The sequence below is a fragment of the Macaca mulatta genome, chromosome 2 (genome assembly GCF_049350105.2).
Source record: "Macaca mulatta isolate MMU2019108-1 chromosome 2, T2T-MMU8v2.0, whole genome shotgun sequence".
NCBI lineage: Eukaryota > Metazoa > Chordata > Mammalia > Primates > Cercopithecidae > Macaca > Macaca mulatta.
Window position 1 is genome coordinate 64,380,453 of NC_133407.1, and position 21,688 is coordinate 64,402,140.

At 42.2% G+C, this 21,688-nt stretch overlaps 1 protein-coding gene across 8 annotated transcripts in view; it reads left to right on the top strand.

The window, feature by feature from the left end:
- NMD3 (NMD3 ribosome export adaptor) overlaps positions 1-21,688 on the top strand; it is a 165,640-nt gene that overhangs the window by 120,231 nt on the left and 23,721 nt on the right. For 2 of the 8 annotated variants that reach the window (XM_028843823.2, XM_015131701.3), the window contains exons 1-4: positions 14,540-14,653; positions 15,233-15,288; positions 18,143-18,277; positions 20,411-20,507. In XM_028843823.2, coding sequence (XP_028699656.1) covers positions 15,245-15,288; positions 18,143-18,277; positions 20,411-20,507 — 276 coding nt within the window. In that variant the 5' untranslated portion in view covers positions 14,540-14,653; positions 15,233-15,244. Of the gene's footprint in view, positions 1-14,539; positions 14,972-15,232; positions 15,289-18,142; positions 18,278-20,410; positions 20,508-21,688 lie in introns of those variants that run through there. The other 6 variants (XM_015131704.3, XM_028843820.2, XM_015131705.3 and 3 more) reach the window with 5 other exon arrangements.

Consider the following 21,688-nt stretch of genomic DNA (forward strand, 5'->3'; position numbering starts at 1 on the left):
TCCTCATATTACCCATTGATAGATATAGCTCTCACACCCCCTGTCCCTTCTTAATTTCTGGCAACCACTAATCCATCCCCCTTTTCTATGAATTTGTCTATTCAATAACTTTATATAGGCCAGGCAGGGTGGCTCACCCCTGTAATCCCAACACTTTGGGAGGCCGAGGAGGGTGGATCTCTTGAGTTCAAGAGCTTGAGACCAGCCTGGACAACATGGCAAAACCCATATCTACAAAAAAATACAAAAATTAGCTGGGCATGGTGATGCATGCCTGCAGTTTCAGCTACTTGGGAGGCCTAGGAGGGAGAGTCACTTGAGTCAAGGAGGTGAGGTTGTAGTGAGCTGAGATTGCATCCCTGCACTCCAGTATGGGTGACAAAGTGAGGACTTGACTAAACAAACAAACAAACAAACAAAAGAATTCATGGTAGGGATGTACTGCAGTTTGTTTAACCATTCATCCACTGAAGGATATCTGAGTTGTTTCCAAGTTGTTTCCAGCTTTTGACTATAATGAATAAAGCTGCTACCCTCTTCATGTACAGTTTTTTATGTGCAAGTTTTTATTTCCCTGGGATAAATACCTAGGGGAGCAATTGCTAGGTCATAAGGTAGTTGCATGTTTAATTTTATAAGAAACTGCTAAACTTTTTTCTAGAGTGACTCTACCATTTTACATCTTTGCCAGCAATGAATGAGTGATCCAGTTCTCTGTGTTCTTGCCATTTGGTGATATCAGTATTTTTTATTTTAGCCATTCCAATAAATAGGCAGTGATATTTTATTGTGTTTTTAATTTATATACCTCTCATGACTAATATTGTTGAACATCTTCAATTATGCTTGACTTCTGTATACATTCTTCAATGGAATGTCATCATATCTTTTGCTAATTTTCTAATTGGGCTGCTTGATTTTCTACTGTTAAGTTTTGAGAGTTCTTTATATATATATATTCTATTAATAAATACTAGTTCTTTGTTGAATACAGTTTGCACATATTTCTGCTACTCTTTGGCTTGTCTTTTTATCTTTGTAACAGGGCCTTTAACAGAGCAAAAGTTTTTAATTTTGATGAACTCCAACTTGTCAGTTTTTCTTTTGTGGATCTTGTTTCTGAAGTCAAGGCTAAGAACTCTTTGCCTAGTCCTAGATGGTAAAACTGTTCTATTTTTTTTCTAGTTTTACATTTTGCTTTAAATTCATGGTCTAAGAACTCTTTGCCTAGTCCTAGATGGTAAAACTGTTCTATTTTTTTTCTAGTTTTATATTTTGCTTTAAATTCATGGTCCATTTTGAGTTAATTTTTATGTAAGATATGAGACTTAGGTTGAAGTTTATTATTTTGCCTATGTATGTCCACTGGCTATAGCTGAAAAGGCTCTCTTTACTGACTTGCTTGGCACTTTTGTCAAAATCAGTTGGACATGTTTTTGGAGGGTCTCTTTCTGGGTTCCCTGTTCTCTTCCACTGATGTGTGTCTATCCTTTCACCAATTCCGCACAATCTTGATTACTATAGTCCCGTAGTAAGTCTTTAAAACTAAGTTGACTAATTTTTCTCACTTTTTTTTTTTCGAGACGGAGTCTTGCTCTGTCCCCCAGGCTAGAGTGCAGGGGCTGGATCTCAGTTCACTGCAAGCTCCGTTTCCTGGGTTCACACCATTCTCCTGCCTCGGTCTCCCAAGTAGCTGGGACTACAGGTGCCCGCCACCACGCCCGGCTAATTTTTTGTATTTTTAGTAGAGACGGGATTTCACTGTGTTAGCCAGGATGGTCTGGATCTCCTGATCTTGTGATCTACCCACCTCAGCCTCCCAAAGTGCTGGGATTATAGGCATGAGCTATTGCACCTGGCCCTTACTTTCTTCTTTTTTAAAAAAATGTTTTAGCTGTTGTAGTTCCTTTACTTTCCCATGTAAATTTTAGAATAATCTTCTCTACATTAAAAAAAATTGCTAGAATTTTGATAGGAATTGCATTAAAATGACATCAAATTTAGGAGAATTGACATCTATGATGGTTAATATTAGGTATGAACTTGATTGAATCAAAGGATGCCTAGATGGCTGATGAAGTATTGCTTTTGGGTGTGTCTGTGAGGGTGTTGCCAGAGGAGACTGACATTTGAGTCAGTGGCCTGGGAGAGGGGAAGACCCACCTTCAGAGTGGGTGGGAACCATGTAATCTGCTGCCAGTGGCTGGAACAAAGACAGAAGAAGCGGGATGAGTAGCTCGCTTGCTGGGTCTGCTTGTGCTCTCTCTCTCCCGCTGTTCGGTGTTAGATGCTTTACTTCCTCTCCTCCTGCCCTTGGACATCAGACTCAACCTTTGGACTATGAGACTTGCACCAGCAAGTGCCTCATTACAACCCTCCAGCATGAACGTCAACACAGACCTTAACTTTCATAAGAAACATGTACAATCCATTCTCTCTAAAGCCCGCTACTGGGACGCATCATCTCCCTGGTAAAACCTAGGTCTCCACAACCGCTTATTGTAATCCAGATATTCCATTCTATTGACAAAAACTTTTTCAACCAATTGCTAATCAGAATATGTTTAAATCTACCTATGACCTGGAACACCCAGCCACTGCCACCACCCTGCTCCCCACGACCTCTCTTCAAGTTGTCCCGCCTTACCAAATTGAACCAATGCAAATCTTACATTTGTTAATTGATGTATTATGTTTTTCTAAAATGTATAAAAGCAAACTGTTCCCCAGCCACCTTGGGGACATGTCATCAGGACCTCCTGAGGCTGGGTCATAGGTGCATCCTTAACCTTGGCAAAATAAACTTTCTAAATTGAGACTTGTCTCAGATATTTTTTGGTTTAAAACTTACTCATTGAGAATCCTAAATCTGAAAACCCCCAGTCTGAAATGCTTCAATGGCCATTTCCTTCGAGTTCATGCTGGTGCTCAAAAAATTTCAGATTTTGAAGCATATTGGATTTTGGATTTTTGGATTATGGATTAGAGATAGTCAACCTATATACAGTATTATTCTCGAGACCCCATCACTAACATGTAAAGGTTAGAGGTTGTTCAGTGATTACATCTTTTAAAAATTATAATAAAATATTATAAATTCAGTTTCATATTTTGGAATTTGTAATAATGGAGAAATTGCACAAGTATTATTGTAATTTTATTTCATCTTTTCTATTGTATTTACGGGATTCTATGTTAAGATATTATTTGTACTTTTTAAACTTTTTGTTGAAGGAAATACACAGGCAGAAATAGGCACAGATTGTAATGTATAGCTGAATGAATCTGTTACAGTGGTAATTAGGCATGAGCTGGACAGGAGATGGCTTCCCTTACCCACCAGGAATGTCAGGCAACCATCAGGCTGTCTGGCAGTTGTCACATCACCTCTCTAAAAATAATAATTGGTTGCAGGCACCAGGGAGAGGCAATTTCCTGATGGATAAAAACATTTGAAATTGGTAATCAGCAACTTCCAATAGAATCTCACGAATTGGGTGAGTGGGCTTGAGTAAGTGCATTGAAAGGTAAAATGGCAGACTTTAACTGGTTATATAACCTTCCGGGGGCATTCCACCAGAAAAGGGAAAAAAGCATCAGGTGGCCATGCATACAACTTCTTAAACACACTGCGCCTGCTCATCTCTCAAGTGCAAGGACAGCACCATGCATGTGGGCTGCCCACTCTAAGGGAAGAATCATGAAAAAAGGAACGCAAGACACCCAAAATATGCCAACATATAAAACCCCAAGTCAAAAGGCCAAACACCACATTGGACCTCCACAATACTTGCTTGGGTCTCTTCCAAGTGTACCTTCCTTTCTTTCCTGCTCTAAAGCTTTCAAATAAACTTCTACTCCTGCTCTGAAACTTGCTTCAGTCTCTTTTTCTGCCTTATGCCCCTCAGTCGAATTCTTTCTGCCGAGGAGGCAAGAATTGAGGTTGCTGCAGACTCGTATCTATTTGCCACCAGTAACTCAGATATTCACCACCCCTAACAAATTTTACAAAGTGAACACTAAATTTTTATTTCATTTACTAAATGATTTCTTTATATTGTAAATTAAGGGTGAAGCAGAATCGCAGGTGTAATGTTTCAAATTTGATACATTGGCTGTGTCAGATACAAACCATTTCTTATTGCCTCACTCAATTCCTACTAAGGATCTTCACCAGAGAATAACAGGGCCTACATTCATTATAGTATTTTGCAGTTTACTAAACACTTCTATGTACCTTATCTCAGTTAATTCTCATAACAATTTTCTGAGGTAGGGATTATTACATAATTTCAGAAAGGAGGAAAGGAGCCTTTAGAAAGGCCCAGAGTGGTAAAGCAAATCCTTAGGGTCACAGAGCCTATCAGTCACAAATCTCAGACTTGAAACAAGGACTTTAGAGTCCGTGTCTTCTACCGACTCTCCTAGGCACACTGCTTTCTACATGGCGTGTGCTGTGGCTGTGAGATACTGCCCAGATCCCCCTCAAGGAATGAAGTACTTATCCCACAATAGCAGGGAGTGCTGCTGGCAGAAAGCCCTCAGTTTCATCTACTTCTGGGACTGCCTTGGCTGTGTCCTTTTCCTGGGACAGTCACATCCAATGACTCATCGATGAGCAAAGTCCCCCCCGGGAAAACTCAGAATGGTCATTTCAACTTCAGAACTTCCCACAGGGCTAGCTGAGGCTTCCACTAGACTGCATGGCAGCATAGCTCCCCTCTGCCCAATGGTGCTTCCTCTCTTCCTTTCCACAGGTGTTGATTCTAAGATGATACCCTAATACATCTCCCTTGCACTAATCTCCAATATTATTTTGACACCCCCAAATGTGCTATTACATTTGACAGCGTGAAAAATATCACACTATGCATTTGAAAGTTCTGTGTAGAATTTCATTATTTCATTGATTAGCAGAATTTTTTTTTTTTTTTTTTTTTTTTTTGAGACTAGGTGTCTCTTTGTCACTCAGGCTGGAGTGCAGTAGTGCAATCTTGGCTCACTGTAGCCTTGACCTCCTAGGCTCAAGTGATCCTTCTGCCTCAGTGTCCTGAGTAGCTAGGACTACAGGTGCATACCACCATGCCCGGCTAATTTGATTGTTTTGTATTTATTTCTTATTTTTTAGAGGTGGAGGTCTCACTATGTTGTCCAGGCTAGCTGGGCCTCAGGTGATCATACCACCTTGGCCATCCAAAGTGTTGGGATTACAGGGATGAGCCATCATGTTCAGCCAGGAATTCCATTTTAATACCATGGTCAAACACATAGAAATGAAGTTTGTAAACATATACTAAGGCTTAGATTTGAATACAGATAGATATCCTCAGTGTAAGGACTATGGGAGTTGAAAATAATCTCGCCTATTATTTTCAGGTGAGATTTGGGGATTAAATAAAAAGTGCAAAGTGAGTTTCTCTCTGGTATTGTTTGCCAATATTATCCCACTCGGTCCATTCTTAGCAAGCTCATTCAGGCTCATGACAGAGGTAGCTGAAATTAAGAACTTAATTCTGACATCTGGAAATCTTAGCAGAGAGGGCTGGGAGATGAAGAGAAAAATATAGCTGCCCTCTACTGCAGGAGTATTTCATTTATCAAAAGGCTGTGGATAGGAATAGATGGCCTCAGCCTCAGAAGGGGAGGTAGGCTGCTATGGTGAGGGTCTGGGTTCAGAAACAAATTGTATTTCACGTCCCAGTTCTATCAATTATTTGCTATAGGACTTTCAACAAATTGGCTAATCTAATCCAGCCTCATCTGTAATATGTAAGGTCCATGAGGGCAGGGACCATGTCTGTGCTGTTTATTATCATATCAAGTGCTTAACAAGCCTGGCATTGCCAAATCAAATAATTGTTGAAGGAATGTGTTAAAAAATGAACAGCCTTTGACATTTAGAAGCTGGTCTGGTACTCACAGCTATGCCATGATATTTTCCTATTAGATATAAATAATTTCACAGAATACTAAACTCAGACAAGATTACTCTGAAACCATGATAAAATGAGGCAAAGTAAGGTCACTTCATAATTTTGTTTAAGCACAGACCAAAACAAGTTCACTACCACCCACAAAATACCAAACATTTTCTTTCTTCACCAAAATGAGTGACTGCTACTTCTTTGCTAATTGCAGCTTTATTCTACTGCTTCCCTTTGTGTAAATAAGATTTACTGAGACATCCAATCACAGAATTGCTCCTGCTTTCTGATAGCATCCAATTCATAGAAAAACCCCTATTTTCTTAGGGCCTCCCCAAAAACACCCCCCTAAGGCCCCAATCCTATGATAGGTTTGTTCTAAACACCCTCTTACTGAGATATCCAAATGGTCTCCATAGTGTGTGTCTGAGATCACTTCAAAAGATAATAAATAGACACAAGCTGCTTAACTACAGCTGTGTTCCTAGTGGTGTTTGGTTGAGAGCATAGGCAATGTGAACAGAAACAATGGGGAGAAAAACACTGTCTCTTCAGAGTTGTCAGGGGTATTAAATGGATAATTAATTTGCCAACATATATTGAGGGTCTGTTTTGTGTCAGCTACTGTGCTAGGTGCAAGGAATACCAAGAACAAGACCCGAATTGCTCTACAGGGTTTTGAAACTGCAGGGCATGCAGAGTAGAAAATTTATGATCCAATTCAAAGCACTATTATAGAGGCATATACCTTCTATAAAGGTTTTATCACAGAACCATATATAGAGAAGGAGCATGTAACTCCTCTGGCCCTTAGGGACAGAGGGAGTCAGAAGAGAGGATATATGCTGGACAGGATAATGGCTCTGCAAAGATATCCTATTCCCTGAAATCTGTGAATACATTACCTAACATGGCAAATAAACTTTATAGATGTGATTAAATTTCTTAAGATGGGGAGATTATTCTGGATTATCTGGTTGGGCCCAATGAAATCACAAGTGTCCTTGCAAGAGGGAGGCAAGGGGGTGAGAAAAGGAGACCTGACTGCAAAATGATGTGGGACCACAAGCCAAGGAATGTGGGCAGCATGCAGAAGTTGGAAAGGGCCATGGAATGGATTTTCTTTCACTCACGTCCGTGTGAAGGGACCACCAAACAGGCTTTGTGTGAGCAACAAGGCTGCACCTGGGTACAGGCGGGCTGAGTTCAAAAAGAGAGTCAGCAAAGGAAGATGGGGTGGGGCCATTTTATAGGATTTGGGTAGGTAAAGGAAAATTACAGTCAAAGGGGGTTATTCTCTGGCGGGCAGGGGCGGGGGTCACAAGGTGCTCAGTTGGGGAGCCTTTGAGCCAGGATGAGCCAGGAAAGGAATTTCACAAGGTAATGTCATCAGTTAAGGCAGGAACAGGCCATTTTCATTTGTTTTGTGATTCTTCAGTTACTTCAGGTCATCTGGATGTATATGTGCAGGTCACAGGGGATATGATGGCTTAGCTTGGGCTCATAGGCCTGACATTCCTGTCTTCTTATATTAATAAGAAAAATAAAACAAAATAGTGTCGAAGTGTTGGGGTGGCAAAAATTTTGGGGGGTGGTATGGAAAGATAATGGGCGATGTTTCTCAGGGCTGCTTCAAGCGGGAATAGGGGCAACGTGGGAACCTAGAGTGGGAGAGATTAAGCTGAAGGAAGATTTCGTGGAAAGGGGCGATATTGTGGGGTTGTTAAAAGGAGCATTTGTCATATAGAATGATTGTTGATGACCTGGATGCAGTTTTGTATGAATTGGGAAACTAAATGGAAGACACAAGGTCCAAATTAAGAGAAGGAGAAAAACAGGTATTAAATGACTAAGAATTGGGAGGATCCAGGACATCCAATTAGAGAGTGCTCAAGGGGGTTCTGCATAGCCCTGCCAGCAAAGATTATTTATTTACTTTAAGAGGGAGTTAAGAGTGGCAGTTTGGGGATAGCACCAGGAGATATCAGCTGTGATGGCTTGGAGAAACAGTGTAAACCGGCAGTGTAAACAAGAGCAGGGCATTTATGAGTAGTTGAGAAACGGTGAATAAGAGTATGACTAGACAGAAGATAGTAGGGATGACAAGTTTTTTGGGGTGCAGTCCAAGTTGGTCTGGTGTCTGGAATGAGACTGGGGCCTAATAAAAAGAAGCATCTATACAGGAGCTCAAATGGGCTGTACCCTGTAGCATTCTGAGGACAGACCCGAATTCTGAGAAGGGCAAGTGGTAAAAATATTGTCGAGTCCTTTTTAAGTTGGTGGCTGAGCTTGGTGAGGTGTGTTTTTAAAAGGCCATTAGTCCGTTCTACCTTTCCTGAAGATTGAGGATGGTAAGGGATATAAAGGTTTCACTGAATACCAAGAGCCTGAAAAACTGCTCGGGTGATTTGACTAATAAAGGTTGGTCGGTTATTGGAGTATATAGAGGTGGAAAGGCCAAACTGAGGAATTATGTCTGACAGAAGGGAAGAAATGACTGCAGTGGCCTTCTCAGACCCTGTGGGAAAGGCTTCTACCCATCCACTGAAAGTGTCTACCCAGACCAAGAGGTATTTTAGTTTTTTGACTCAGGGCATGTGAGTAAAGTCAATTTGCCAGTCCTGGACAGGGGCAAATCCCCGAGCTTGATGTGTAGGAAAGGGAGGGGGCCTGAACAATCCCTGAGGGGTAGTAGAATAGCAGATAGAACACAGAAGTGATTTCCTTGAGGATAGATTTCCACAATGGAAAGGAAATGAGAGGTGTTAAGAGATGGGCCAGTGGCTTGTAACCTACATGAAGGAGGTTATGAAATGATGACAGAATAGAATGGGCCTGTGAGGCTGGAAGGAGGTATTTTCCTTGGTCTAAGAACCATTTGCCTTGTGTGGGAAGAGATTGATAGCTGGACGTTTCAGTGGGGGAGTAGGTGGGAGTGACCAATGTGAAAGAGAAAAACCAGCTGTAAGGGACAGAAGTTGGAACACTAGCTGCTTTTTTTTTTTTTTTGCTACCTTATCAGCATAAGCATTGTCCTGAGTGATGGGATCTGATGCCTTTTGATGGCTGCTTGCAGTGAATGACTCCAGCTTCCTTTGGAAGTAAAGAAGCTTTGAGAAGAGTTTTCATTAAACAGGCATTAATGATGGAGGACCCTTGCATAGTAAGGACATTTCTTTCTGCCCATATAATAGCATGGTGGTGCAGGATATGGAAGGCATATTTAGAGTCAGTATAAATATTGACACGTAGTCCTTTTGCAAAAGCAAGGGCTCGAGTTAAGGCAATGAGTTCGGTTTGCTGAGAGGTAGTGGAGGGGTGGGCAGAAACTATATGCATCAGATGTGAGGAAGAAAATAGATTTTGGAAGTTATGAGAACGGTACAGAGTGAGTTGAGCGTAGTTTGTGATTTTGAGGGCCTCTAAAAGTATTAAAGCCGTGGCAGCCACCACACACAGACATGAGGGCTAGGCTAAAACAGTAAGGTCAAGTTGTTTGGACAAAAAGGCTACAGGACACAGTCCCAGTCCTTGTGTAAGAATTCCAACTGCACAGCCCTGCACTTCGGCTATGTGTAATGAAAAGGTTTGGGATGAGTCAGGGAGAACTAGTGTGGGAGGAGTCTCTAAATCTGTCTTCAAGGAATGGAAAGAGAAATGGGGAAAAGATTTAGGATCTATGGGGTCAGCTAGGTTTCCCTTTGTGAGTTTATATAATGGTTTTGTTAGGATGGCAAAACCAGGTATCCAAAGGCAAAAGTATCCAACCATGCCTAGGAAGGAAAGGAGTTGTTGTTTTGTAGAAGGTTTGGGGTTTGAGATATCAGTCGGACAAGATCGGCAGGGTGACCACGTGTTTTTTATAAAGAATTATGCTGAGGTAGGTAACAATGGAGAAGAAATTTGAGCTTTGGAAGGGGATACCTGATATCCTTTGGAGAATAAATGTTGAAGGAGCAGGAGGGTGTCTCGTTGGGAAGATTCAAAGGAGGGGCTACAAAGTAGAAGGTCATCCATATATTGAATAAGGTGAGAAGTGGAGGGGTGGAAAGAAAGTAAATCATGAAAAAGAGCTTGGCTGAAGTAAAGAGGGCTGTCCTTGAAGCCTTGCGGCAGCACAGCCCAGGTAAGTTGCTGGGATGATGGGTGTCAGGGTCAGTCCAGGTAAAAGCAAAGGGAGGCTGGGATGAGGGGCGCAGGGGAATAGTGAAAAAAGCATCTTTAAGATCAAGAACGGAATAGTGAGTTGTGGAGGAAGGTATTGAGGACAGGAGAGTATATGGGTTTGGCACTACAGGGTGGATAGGCAAAACAATTTGATAAGGCGGAGATCCTGAACCTGTAAGACTTGTCCGGTTTTTGGACAGGTAAAATGGGGGAATTGTAAGGAGAGTTTATAGGTCTTAGAAGCCCATGCTATAACAGGCGAGTGATAACAAGCTTTAATCCTTTTAAAGCGTGCTGTGGGATGGGATACTGGTGTTGAGCGGGGTAAGGGTGATTAGGTTTCAATGGGATGGTAATGGGCATGTGATCAGTTGCCAGGGAGGGAGCAGAGATGTCCCATACTTGTGGGTTAAGGTGGGGCTATACAAGAGGAAGATACAAAGGAGGCTTTGGGTTGGGAAGAAGGGCGGCAATGAGATGTGGCTATAGTCCAGGAATAGTCAGGGAAGCACATAATTTGGTTAAAATGTCTCTGCCTAATAAGGGAGCTGGGCAGGTGGGGAAAACTAAAAAAGAGTGCATAAAAGAATGTTGTCCAAGATGGCACCAGAGTTGGGGAGTTTTAAGAGGTTTTGAAGCTTGGCTGTCAATACCCACAACAGTTATGGGGGCGAGGGAAACAGGCCCTTTAAAAAAAGGTAATGTGGAGTGGGTAGCCCCCATATCAATTAAACAGGGGACGGATTTACCCTCCACTGTAAGAATGACCTGAAGCTCGGCGTCCATGATGGTCCAGGGGGCTTCTGAGGCGAGCGGGCAGCGTCAGTCTTCAGCCGCCAAGCTGAGGAGATCTGGGAAGGAGTCAGCCAAGGAATGCTGAATTTGGGCTCCAGGGACTTTAGGAGCAGCGGCGATGTGAGTCAGACAGTCTGACCTCCAGTGGGGGCCCATACAGACAGGGCACAACTTAGGAGGAATCCTGGGCTGCGGGCATTCCAAGGCCCAGTGGCCAGGCTTTTGGCATTTGAAGCAAGGTCTATGATGAGGTTTTGAAGGAGCCCCTGGGAGCTGTGGCTTGGAGGTTCTGAAGTTTTTGTATGCTGGAGACGTGGTTGTGGGTTGTCTTACGGCAGAAGCAAGTAGCTGTAACTCAGAGATGCATTGTCATTTGGCTGCTGCTTCTCTGTTATTGTACAACTTGAAGGCAAGGTTAATTAAGTCCTGTTGTGGGGTTTGAGGGCCGGAATCTAACTTTTGGAGTTTTTTCCTAATGTCAGGAGCAGATTGGGTGATAAAATGCATATTAAGAATAAGGCGGCCTTCTGGCCCCTCTGAGTCTGGGGTGGTAAAGCGTCTAAGGGTTGCTGCTAAGCGGCCATGAACTGGGCTGGGTTTTCATCTTTACCTTGGGTAGTTTCTTTAAGCTTGTCATAATTAACAGCTTTGTAAACTGCCTTTTTAAGCCCTTCAACTAGGCAGGAAATCATGTAATCTCGCCTAGCTATACCTGGGGAATCTGCCTGATAGTTCCATGGGGGATCGTCTCGGGGAACTGCTCTAATGCCTTCCTGGAGGTGTGGCTCGTGGAGCTGGCGGTTGTCAGCGTGAGATTGGGCTAGAGAAAAAACTCTTTGTCGTTCATCTGGGGAGAGGGTAGAAGTCAGGATGACATTTAAGTCACTCCAGGTTAAATTGTAAGACAGAGTTAGATATTGGAATTCCTGTATATATTTAGTGGGGTCTGATGAGAAAGAGCCTAAACGCTGACTGATCTGAGACAGGGCTGATAGAGAAAAAGGCACATGTACCCTGACTATGCCTTGGGCTCCAGCCACCTCTCTAAGAGGAAATTGTTGGGCAGGTGCGGGAGAGCTAGTCACGGAACTAAACTGTAAGCCTAAACTGTAAGCCGGACCGGATGTGAGGAGGGGAGGTGACAGAAGGATTATAGGGTGGAGGACTGGAGGCTGAGGAAGAATTGAGACCTGACTCGGCCTGGCGAGGAGCAGCCTGGGGAAGAGGGGAAAGGTCACACGGGTCTGTAGAAAAGGAAGATTGAAAAGACTCAGCGACGCTTGGGGTTGGGACTGAGGGGACAGGCGGGAGGGAGAGAAGGAGGATTTGGGAGGAATCGCATTGGGAACAGAGACTAGGGAGGGAACGAAGTGTGAAAAATGCCTGGATGTAAGGCACCTCAGACCATTTGCCCATTTTTCAACAAACATTTTCTAGGTCTTGTAGGATGGAGAAATTGAAAGTGCCATTTTCTGGCCATTTAGCGTCATTATCAAGTTTGTATTGGGACCAAGCAGTGTTGCAGAAGAAAATAAGGCATTTAGGTTTTAGGTTAGGTGTGAGTTGAAGAGGTTTTAGGCTTTTTAAGAACACAGGCTAAGGGAGAAGGGGGAATGGAGAGCCGAAGGTTCTCCATTAGTGAAGGAGGTAAGTTTAAAGAGAAAGGTAGAGACACGGAGAAGGGTGTGGGTGAGCAGCCCTGGGCTGCATTGTCAGTGAGCAGCCAAAGCAGGCGTCCCCGCAATTGACTTGCCACCAAGGGAATGTGGGTGAATGACCAAGGCAGGCATCCGTGTGGTGGTGAGACACCAAGGGAAGGCTGTCTTCCCGAATCCGTGACCGGCACCGGAGTTTTGGGTCCACGGATAAAATGCATCTCCTTTGTCTCTACTAGAGAGGAAAAAGAACTGGAATTGGAAGGACGGGGAGATTGAAGGGTAGCAAGAGAGGGAGATTGAAGGGTAGCAAGAGAAGCTGGAGAAGAGAGTGAAAAGACCGCTTAACCTGATTTGAAATTGGTGAGATGTTCCTTGGGCTGGTCAGTCTGAGTGTAGGATCTTTCCCATGGAGCAAAGAGCAGGAGGACAGGAGATTGATCTCCCAAGGGAGGTCCCCCCATCCGAGTCACGGCACCAAATTTTACTCTCGTCTGTGTGAAGAGAACACCAAACAGGCTTTGTGTGAGCAACGCAAAGGCGAGCTGAGTCCGAAAAGAGTGTCAGTGAAAGGAGATGGGGTGGGGCTGTTTTATAGGATTTGGGTAGGTAAAGGAAAATTAGTCAAAGGGGGTTGTTCTCTGGCGGGCAGGGGCAGGGGTAACAAGGTGCTCAGTGGGGGAGCCTTTGAGCCAGGATGAGCCAGGAAAGGAATTTCACAAGGTAATGTCATCAGTTAAGGCAGGAACAGGCCATTTTCACTTATTTTGTGATTCTTCAGTTACTTCAGGCCATCTGGATGTATACGTGCGGGTCACAGGGGATATGATGGCTTAGCTTGGGCTCAGAGGCCTGACATTTTCTCCTAGAGCCTCCAGAGTCAGCCCTCACCATCTGTTTAGACCTGTAGCTTCCAAAACTGGAAGAGAACAAATTTGTGTTTTTTTAAGCCAACTAAATCACTGATAACTTGTTAGAGCAGCACTAGGAAACTAATTCAGGCTTAATCTTTACCGAGTCCTGGGTAGAAGCAAAGGAAGACTATTTCCTGTGAGACCTGCCAGTTGGTTTGAATGGTTTGGGAGTACGTGTGGTTGGGAGGAAGACAGGATATGTGGAGATCAGATCCTGAAAGGTCTTCTTTCCACGCAAAGAAACTGGAAATAATGCTGAAGGTAAGCAGAGGCCACTGAAGGATTAAAAGCAGGGGAGTGTGACAGAATCAGAACTGCATTTCAGAAGGATGGATTGGAGTCTACAAGTAGGGAGAGCAGAGGAGAGGCTACTTAAGTATTCTGGGCAAGAAATGATGAGAGGCTTCCTCTGATCACCCTCTACAAAACGCCCTTGCTTATTCCTTGACATTTGGGATGAGGGGATTTAGAAAAAGAAAATGGTTGTACTCTTCAAATATTTGAAAGGCTGTCATGAGACCGATTAGACATGGTCTGTGCTGCTCCAAGTTTGAGGGATAAATCAGTCATACAAAGATATTAAGTGTACTATCCGGAATCATATAATTAATAATTTATCTAAAAATCGCATAGACTTCTTCACAGATAATTATGCTTTACATTTCATTCTTTCAACAAATAATCATTTCAGCAGTTAGGGTGTGGCAGACATCAGGCCTGTATAGGATGGTGAACCAGACAAAGGCGCCGGCCTGGATGGAGTTTCTCTGCCTGAGGTACTGTTTACAGATAACTTTTATATAACATAATCGTTTAATCGAGAAGCAAGCTCACAGTCGGGATAGCTGAAAAGAGACTAATATACGGGCGAGGTTGGTTTGGAGTGAACTCCGGCCTGGGAAAATCGAGACGATAACTGAAAAGCAGTCGCTGAAGGCGAAGGAGCCCCCCCGGACTGCTCTCCGCGCGCTTTCCCAGCCTCCCGGCAGCTCCCCTCACCCTTCCGCCCGTGGGTGCCGCCCCTTTCCCCGCCCCCACCCGCCCCTTTCCACACGTCACTCAGGCCGCGGGATTTCGAGCATTTCTCTCGCGAGATCCTCTCTGTGGCGGAGACACACGGGTGGGCAGCTGACAGGACTGCCAGGTTCTGTTTTGTTGCGGGTTTTCAGCAAATCCTGTGCTGGTCCGGAGAGGCGAAGTAGGTTCCGGGGTCCGAGACCCGTGCTGTCGGCACGGGCCCCTGAGTAGCGGGCGGGGCGGGCTCCCTGGGCTCGGGTCGTGCTCAGTCCGCGTGAGCGCCGCGTGCCCAGAACCCGTATGCGGTCGCTCCCCGGGGTTGGGGGTCGGCGTGGGTGACCCGCGGGCGCGGGGACTTCATCCGGGTACTCCTGCGGCGTAGGTCTGAGGCGCGGCGTGCCGGTGCGGTCCGTGGGCTGGTGGAGAGCGGGAGGGCCCGGGCGTCCGCAATCCCGAGCGGTCTGACCTCGCCCTAGGTCTTCCAGGGTTTGGAGGCCAGGTGAGATGGAGGTCAGCGGCAGAGCTGGGTGGACCGAGGGTCTTGCAGCTGGGAAACTCAGTAAATCCCGTGGTCTTCATCTTAAAGTTCTTTTTTCCGAACTTACCCAGTGGAGTTGGCTTTCCTTCTTTCCTGCTTTTTCGAAGTTCCGTGAATATGTTAATTATTCGGAGAGACAAGAGGAAGACGTAAAAAGAGGAGACCAGACAAAGTGATTTAAATCCCAACATTCTCATTTTATTTTATTTTTTTAAACTTAAGGCGTAGAGAACGATGGAATATATGACAGAATCCACCGACCGCAGCCCTGGACACATGTGAGTGCCACACTTCTTCCTTCCCCCTTGCATGTGAAAATCTTCAATGAGCCCTGGAAACTCACTATGGGGAACGCTTGAGGGTGGGTGGGAAGGAGCTTCTATTGTCATAAATGGGAAAAAATAAAAGTCTTATTTCTGTAGAAAATCGAGTTAGTTTCTGGTTATAAAGCTTGTTCTAGTAAATACATGCTCTAAGAGGGTTAAAATATTTTTCATACATTCTTTTATATCGGCCCTGTCCAATATGTAGCCATTAGCTACGTGTGGCTATTTAAATTTACCTTTTACTTACATTTCCTTACTTTTTTTTTTCTGAGACGGAATCTCACTCTGTTGCAGTAGTGTGATCTCGGCTCATTGCAACCTCCGCCTCCCGAGTTCAAGCAATTCCCTGCCTCAGCCTCCCGAGTAGCTGGGAATAACTTACTGTTTTTTATTGGAGATTATAGTGTCGTAATTTTTAAATTTTGAACATCTTAAAACAATTATCAATTTTTAATTTCTTGCATTTAAGTTCAAATTAACTTTTTTTTTTTTTTTTTTTTGCTGATAAATAGGTTTAATGATACAGTGCTCTTGAAAGAGATGACTACAGAGACTTTTAAACGAGAATCTTGGAATCGTTCAGCACAGACCAATCAGCTAAATCTAAAATAAATTGGCATCTTACCACAACTACCCTGTAAACATTGCAGTGCTTCTGTCTAAAATGACCCTAATCTCACAGGAAAACAGTAACTGTGGAGAAACTAGCTTTGTGGCCAAAAGTAAATACCAAAGGAAAAATAGGAATTCAGTGATTAGCGAAAGCAGAAACTTTGGCCTCCTTCCCTGTGATGCTTTACTCTTCCCTTGTCCCTCAGTTAGCTCTGGGTTTGAATAAGCCATCTGAAAATGTCTTTGGAGCGCAGCATAGTGCTGATCTTCCTTGTTCTGTCAGTAGCTTTTAACAGACACTTGTCGAAGGGCTCAGAGCCCTTCACAGAACCCTTTGTTGGAATGGGTTGTTTGACCATTATACTTCTGTGCCGGACAACTAGCACTTCTGAAAGAGCCTGGTAAGCTCTGTCAGGAACTGCTTGCTTTCCAAGTGGTACCGCTGGCTCCACTGTTAACATAAGCCCCAAGCAGTTTAAGTTGGAAGTTTCCTAAATTAATTTAAATGGAATAAAATTAAATACTTGGTTGCTCATTTGTACTAGCCATGTTGCCACATGTGGCTCCTGGTGGCTACCATTGGACATGGAAAATTATAGAACTTTTATTTTGGACAATGTTCTACATTAGGGGTTCTCAGACTTTTTGTGCCCCCAGTACATCTCGAATTATGATAGTTTGTCATTTATACTGAGTCTCTAGATGTTGATAGACTTCCCATCCTGTTAAAAAAAAAATTCTGCTTTGCGTAAATGTTTATATTTTAGGAGTCCTTATACTTTTTTTTTAAATTGCCTTTGGAGTATGTTGTTGTCTAATTCTGTTAGAAATGATTTAGATATTAGTTTCTACTGGTGTAATCCAGAGATATACTTGAAGAAATATTCATTAGCGATAAGTAGACAGCTGTAATCTTTTAATGTAGTGACACCATACATTTCACCTGTATACCCTGAATAAATACATTTTTAAAGGCTTAGTATTTAGAGATGAGGTGGTTGAATTAAAAAGAGACAAACTGATCTTACATATTCTTGATATAGGATTTTCTTTTTGGTTTTTGCCATTGACACACTATTGCCTTGTTAATTGATTCTTACTTGGTTTTCCAATTTTCAATAAGGGATGATGAATAACAGTGCTTCTCAAATTTTTCCCAAGTTTGTTATTACACTTGCGGTTAGGAAGTTTATCTGTTTATTTGTAAAAGTTAATGTGAATGTTTGTGTCTGCATAGAAAATGTTTGGAAGGATATATACAAATTGTTAATAAATGTTACCTTTATGGATAGTGTTGGTTGGTTGTGGTAAAGAGCACGTTCACGTTTTTTAATTGTATTTAAGTATTTAAAATTAAAATTAGTGCAAGATTTGTATTCATCAATATACCGCCGTTTGTTTTAATGTGGCAATATAGTTTCTTTTGCTTTTAATAAAAAAAGACTTGTTTAGACCCATACTGGCTATTTAAATGTAGATCTGAATTTTTAAAAAAAAAGGACATTGAGTTTCTCAGTTGTACTAGTCACTTTTCATGGCCCAGTTTGCCACATGTGGCTAGTGGCTACCTTGTTGTACAGACCAGAATAAAACATTTCTATCATGACATGAAGTTCTGTTGGACAGAACTGACTCTAGAAGCTTTAGGACATCGGCCTTGTATTCAGGATTTTTAGAATTATAGCCATTTTTGGTGTTTTTGCCCCTGTATTACAGGGTTATTCTTTATCTACTGCATCTTTGAAGATTGCTTTGTTTCTTTTTTTTAAGACATCGTCTTGGTCTGTCACCCAGGCTGGAGTGCAGTGGTGTGATGTGGCTCACTGCAACTTCTGCCTCCTGGGTTTAAACGATTCTCGTGCCTCAGCCTCACAAGTAGCTGGGATTACCAGCACGTGCCGCCATGCCTGACTGATTTTTCTATTTTTAGTAGAGATGGGGTTTCACCATGTTGGCCAGGCTGGTCTCGGACTCATTATCTCAGGTGATCTGCCTGCCTCAGCCTCCCAAAGTGCTGGAATTACAGGCGGGAGCCACTGCGACTGGCCCAGGTTGCCTTGTTTCTGTCATTTTTTTAAAAAGAGCAAAGATACTATGGCCTAACTTGAAGGCTTTTGTTTGTTTGGCATCTAAAAAAAAAATTTAGTGTATTTTAAAAATCTAATTTGAAAAATGTATCCTTTATTTATTGAAGCTTGTGCTGTGAGTGTGGTGTTCCGATAAGTCCAAATCCTGCCAATATTTGTGTGGCCTGTTTGCGAAGTAAAGTGGACATCAGCCAAGGTATTCCAAAACAAGTCTCGGTTTCATTCTGCAAACAATGTCAGAGGTACGGTGCAGTACAATTTTGCTCTTTTTAAAGTTGGAATTTACATTTAGAGAACCACTGAGATATGCTGAGATTACACGAAGGTATATGGAGTAAAGTGCATGCAGTTAAAGTTTAAATGTTCTGTTGGTTTCGCCAAAGATTTCAGAATTTGCAATTTTATAGTGTACTTTTCTAGTGTGTCCTTCTAATCTGGTAAAGATAGTGTAAAGGTATTTGACTCTGTCCTTCTGTTAAAGGATCTAATAGATTTGATATATACAATTAATAGGTGGGAGTTGATGTTTGTAAGGGTGAGAGCAGATTATTGAGGACATATTCTTGTTATTATGAGGTTTTTTTTCTTTAGTTATTAGAAGCCATGTATGATAAAAAGCACCTTATGTTTGTAGTAATTTAGTAATATGTTTTAAAAACTCTTATAACGTTCACGTGTAATTAAAATAACTATTGTTGATGGAAAAGAAGCTCAGTAAATCATATCTGGAATGGTCTGAAATAAAGATTGTATTTGAAGGCAGAAGACTTCTGAAAGTTAATGTTTCATTCCTCTTGATTTTCTTTGTTGTGATAAATAACTTACATCTATTAGGCCATGGAGAAACATAAAACTGCTTAATGAGTATAAAAGTATATGCCTGTGATTTCCAAAATGGGTTAAGACCCTAACTTTTTGAGTGTGTATCTCTAGAGGGGTGGTTCATGGACTCCTTTGAGAATTTGAAAACTGTATCTCTCCCCCCAAATATTTGCACATATATATATATGAACAAACACATGAAGCTTTGTGTACTTTTTTGGGGAGTTTACAATATACAAGCTTAGCACGTGTGAGGGTTAATCTGTTGTAACTATTTGCTATTATAAAGCCTGGTGGAGTTAGAAAAGTACTGATAAAGAACTAAACAGACTTAGTTTGTCTTGGCTTCCTCACAAACTAGCTGTTTGAAACTCTTGGCCGTTTATCATTTCTGGGCCTCAATTTCCTCATCAGAATGAAGGGTTTTATTAGGTGATATGTGAAGCCTTTTCTAACTCTAAAAGTATACTCATAGACCAGGCATGGTGGCTCACGCCTGTAATCCAAACACTTGAGGAGGCTGAGGTGGGTGGATCACTTGAGGTCAGGAGTTTGAGAGCAGACTGGCCAACATGGTGAAACCCTGTCTCTACTAAAATACAAAAATTATCCGGGCATGGTGGGGCATGCATGTAATTCTAGCTACTCAGGAGGCTGAGGTAGGAGAATCACTCGAACCCAGGAGGCAGAGGTTACAGTGAGCCGAGATCGTACACTGCACTCCAACCTGGCCGACGGAGTGAGACTCTGTCTCAAAAAAAAAAAAAAGAAAGAAAAAAAACCCAATAAATAAGTAAATAATTATGTACTTATAAACAAAGGGGGACCTGTGTCATGTTTTTGATTGAACCTTGAAAAGTGAAAATCAAAACTCTGTTATTTAACAAGTATGGCAAAAAGGCATTCACATAATACGTTTGGAAGTATTTTATATTTAACAAGCATTTATTGAATACCTACTATAAGATGTGTCTGGCATTGTGCTAAGCCCTGGATAGGCGGGACTAAAAACCTTAAAGCACATGTGTGAGAGATTTAAGTTTTGTTTTAGTCAGGTTTTACCTAAGATTTTAAACATTGTTTTACAATTTGAAATTTGAAAAGGACTTGAAATGTAGATGAATAGACTGAACTATTGCGATTCATAGTGTTGTGAGGTACTAATGTACCTTTTTTTTTGTGAAAAATAAGCAGTTCTCAGGCATTTTAGAAGTACATGATAAACAATTTTAATGCCATTTTGAGATAATTCTCACCTGTTTTTCAGAGCATAACTTCAAGAGACTCTGAACATTTTAGTAGTGATTTGGTGATTGAAATAATAAGATCACTTTAGTAGTGGCTTTCTCAGTCAGAATTTTACCTTTTTAGTTAAAGCTACTAGTCTAGTTGAAAGTTTTGGAACCATTAAAGTATTTTGAGTTATGTGCTTCATATCATCCTTGGGTTTTATTATGCCTGGTTAATAATTTGGGTTATATCTGTATATTCAGATGGAAATTTCTGTGTTTCCTGAGAGATGTTGGATTTCAGTATGTTATCTTCTCTTTTAGGTATTTTCAGCCACCAGGAACTTGGATACAGTGTGCTTTAGAATCCAGGGAACTTCTTGCTTTGTGCTTGAAAAAAATCAAAGCCCCTCTGAGTAAGGTAAGTTAAACAGCTAAAATCAGTATTTATAGGTATGTTTTCATTGATGGTCTCATTTTCAGAAAATTCTTGTGAGTAGGTTTTTCAAAAGTAACTTTTTTTTTTTTTTTTTTTTTTTTTTTTTTGAGATGGAGTCTCACACTGTCGCCTGGGCTGGAGTGCAATGGCGTGATCTCTGCTCACTGCAACCTCTGACTCCCGGGTTCACACGATTCTCCTGCCTCAGCCTCCTGAGTAGCTGGGATTACAGGCGCACACCACCACACCTGGCTAATTTTTTGTATTTTTAGTAGAGACAGGATTTCCCTATGTTGACCAGACTGATCTCGAAATCCTGACCTCATGATCCGCCCTCCTTGGCCTCCCACAGTGCAGGGATTACAGGCATGAGCCAGCATTCCAGCCTCGAAAGTAACTCCTTTTTTTTTTTTTTTTTTTTTTTTTTTTTTGATACAGAGTCTCGCTCTGTCGCCCAGGCTGGAGTACAGTGGCCGGATCTCAGCTCACTGCAAGCTCCGCCTCCCAGGTTTACGCCATTCTCCTGCCTCAGCCTCCCGAGTAGCTGGGACTACAGGCGCCCGCCACCTCGCCCGGCTAGTTTTTTGTATTTTTTAGTAGAGACGGGGTTTCACTGTGTTAGCCAGGATGGTCTCGATCTCCTGACCTCATGATCCGCCCGTCTCGGCCTCCCAAAGTGCTGGGATTACAGGCTTGAGCCACCGCGCCCGGCCGAAAGTAACTACTAAATGTTAACTATTGTTACCAGTAGCAGCCCACTACAAACAATTTTTAAAGTTATATATATTATTTTTATGAAAAGTAAAAATATCTTTTTGCTTTAAAAAGACTTACAGAATTTAATTTTTTTATTTGTTATTTATTGAGAACCTCATGTATAATTTGTAACGGAAATTTTTATGTAAAACCATCACTAAACATAATTGAGATTATAATATTAGAGCTATGTTATTTAGTTTTTTTTTTTTTTTTTTTTTTTTTTTTTTTTTTTTTTTGAGACGGAGTCTCACGCTGTTGCCCAGGAGGCTGGAGTGCAGTGGCGCGATCTCGGCTCACTGCAAGCTCCGCCTCCCGGGTTCCCGCCATTCTCCTGCCTCAGCCTCCTGAGTAGCTGGGACTACAGGCGCCCGCCACCGCGCCGGCTAATTTTTTTTTTTTTTTGT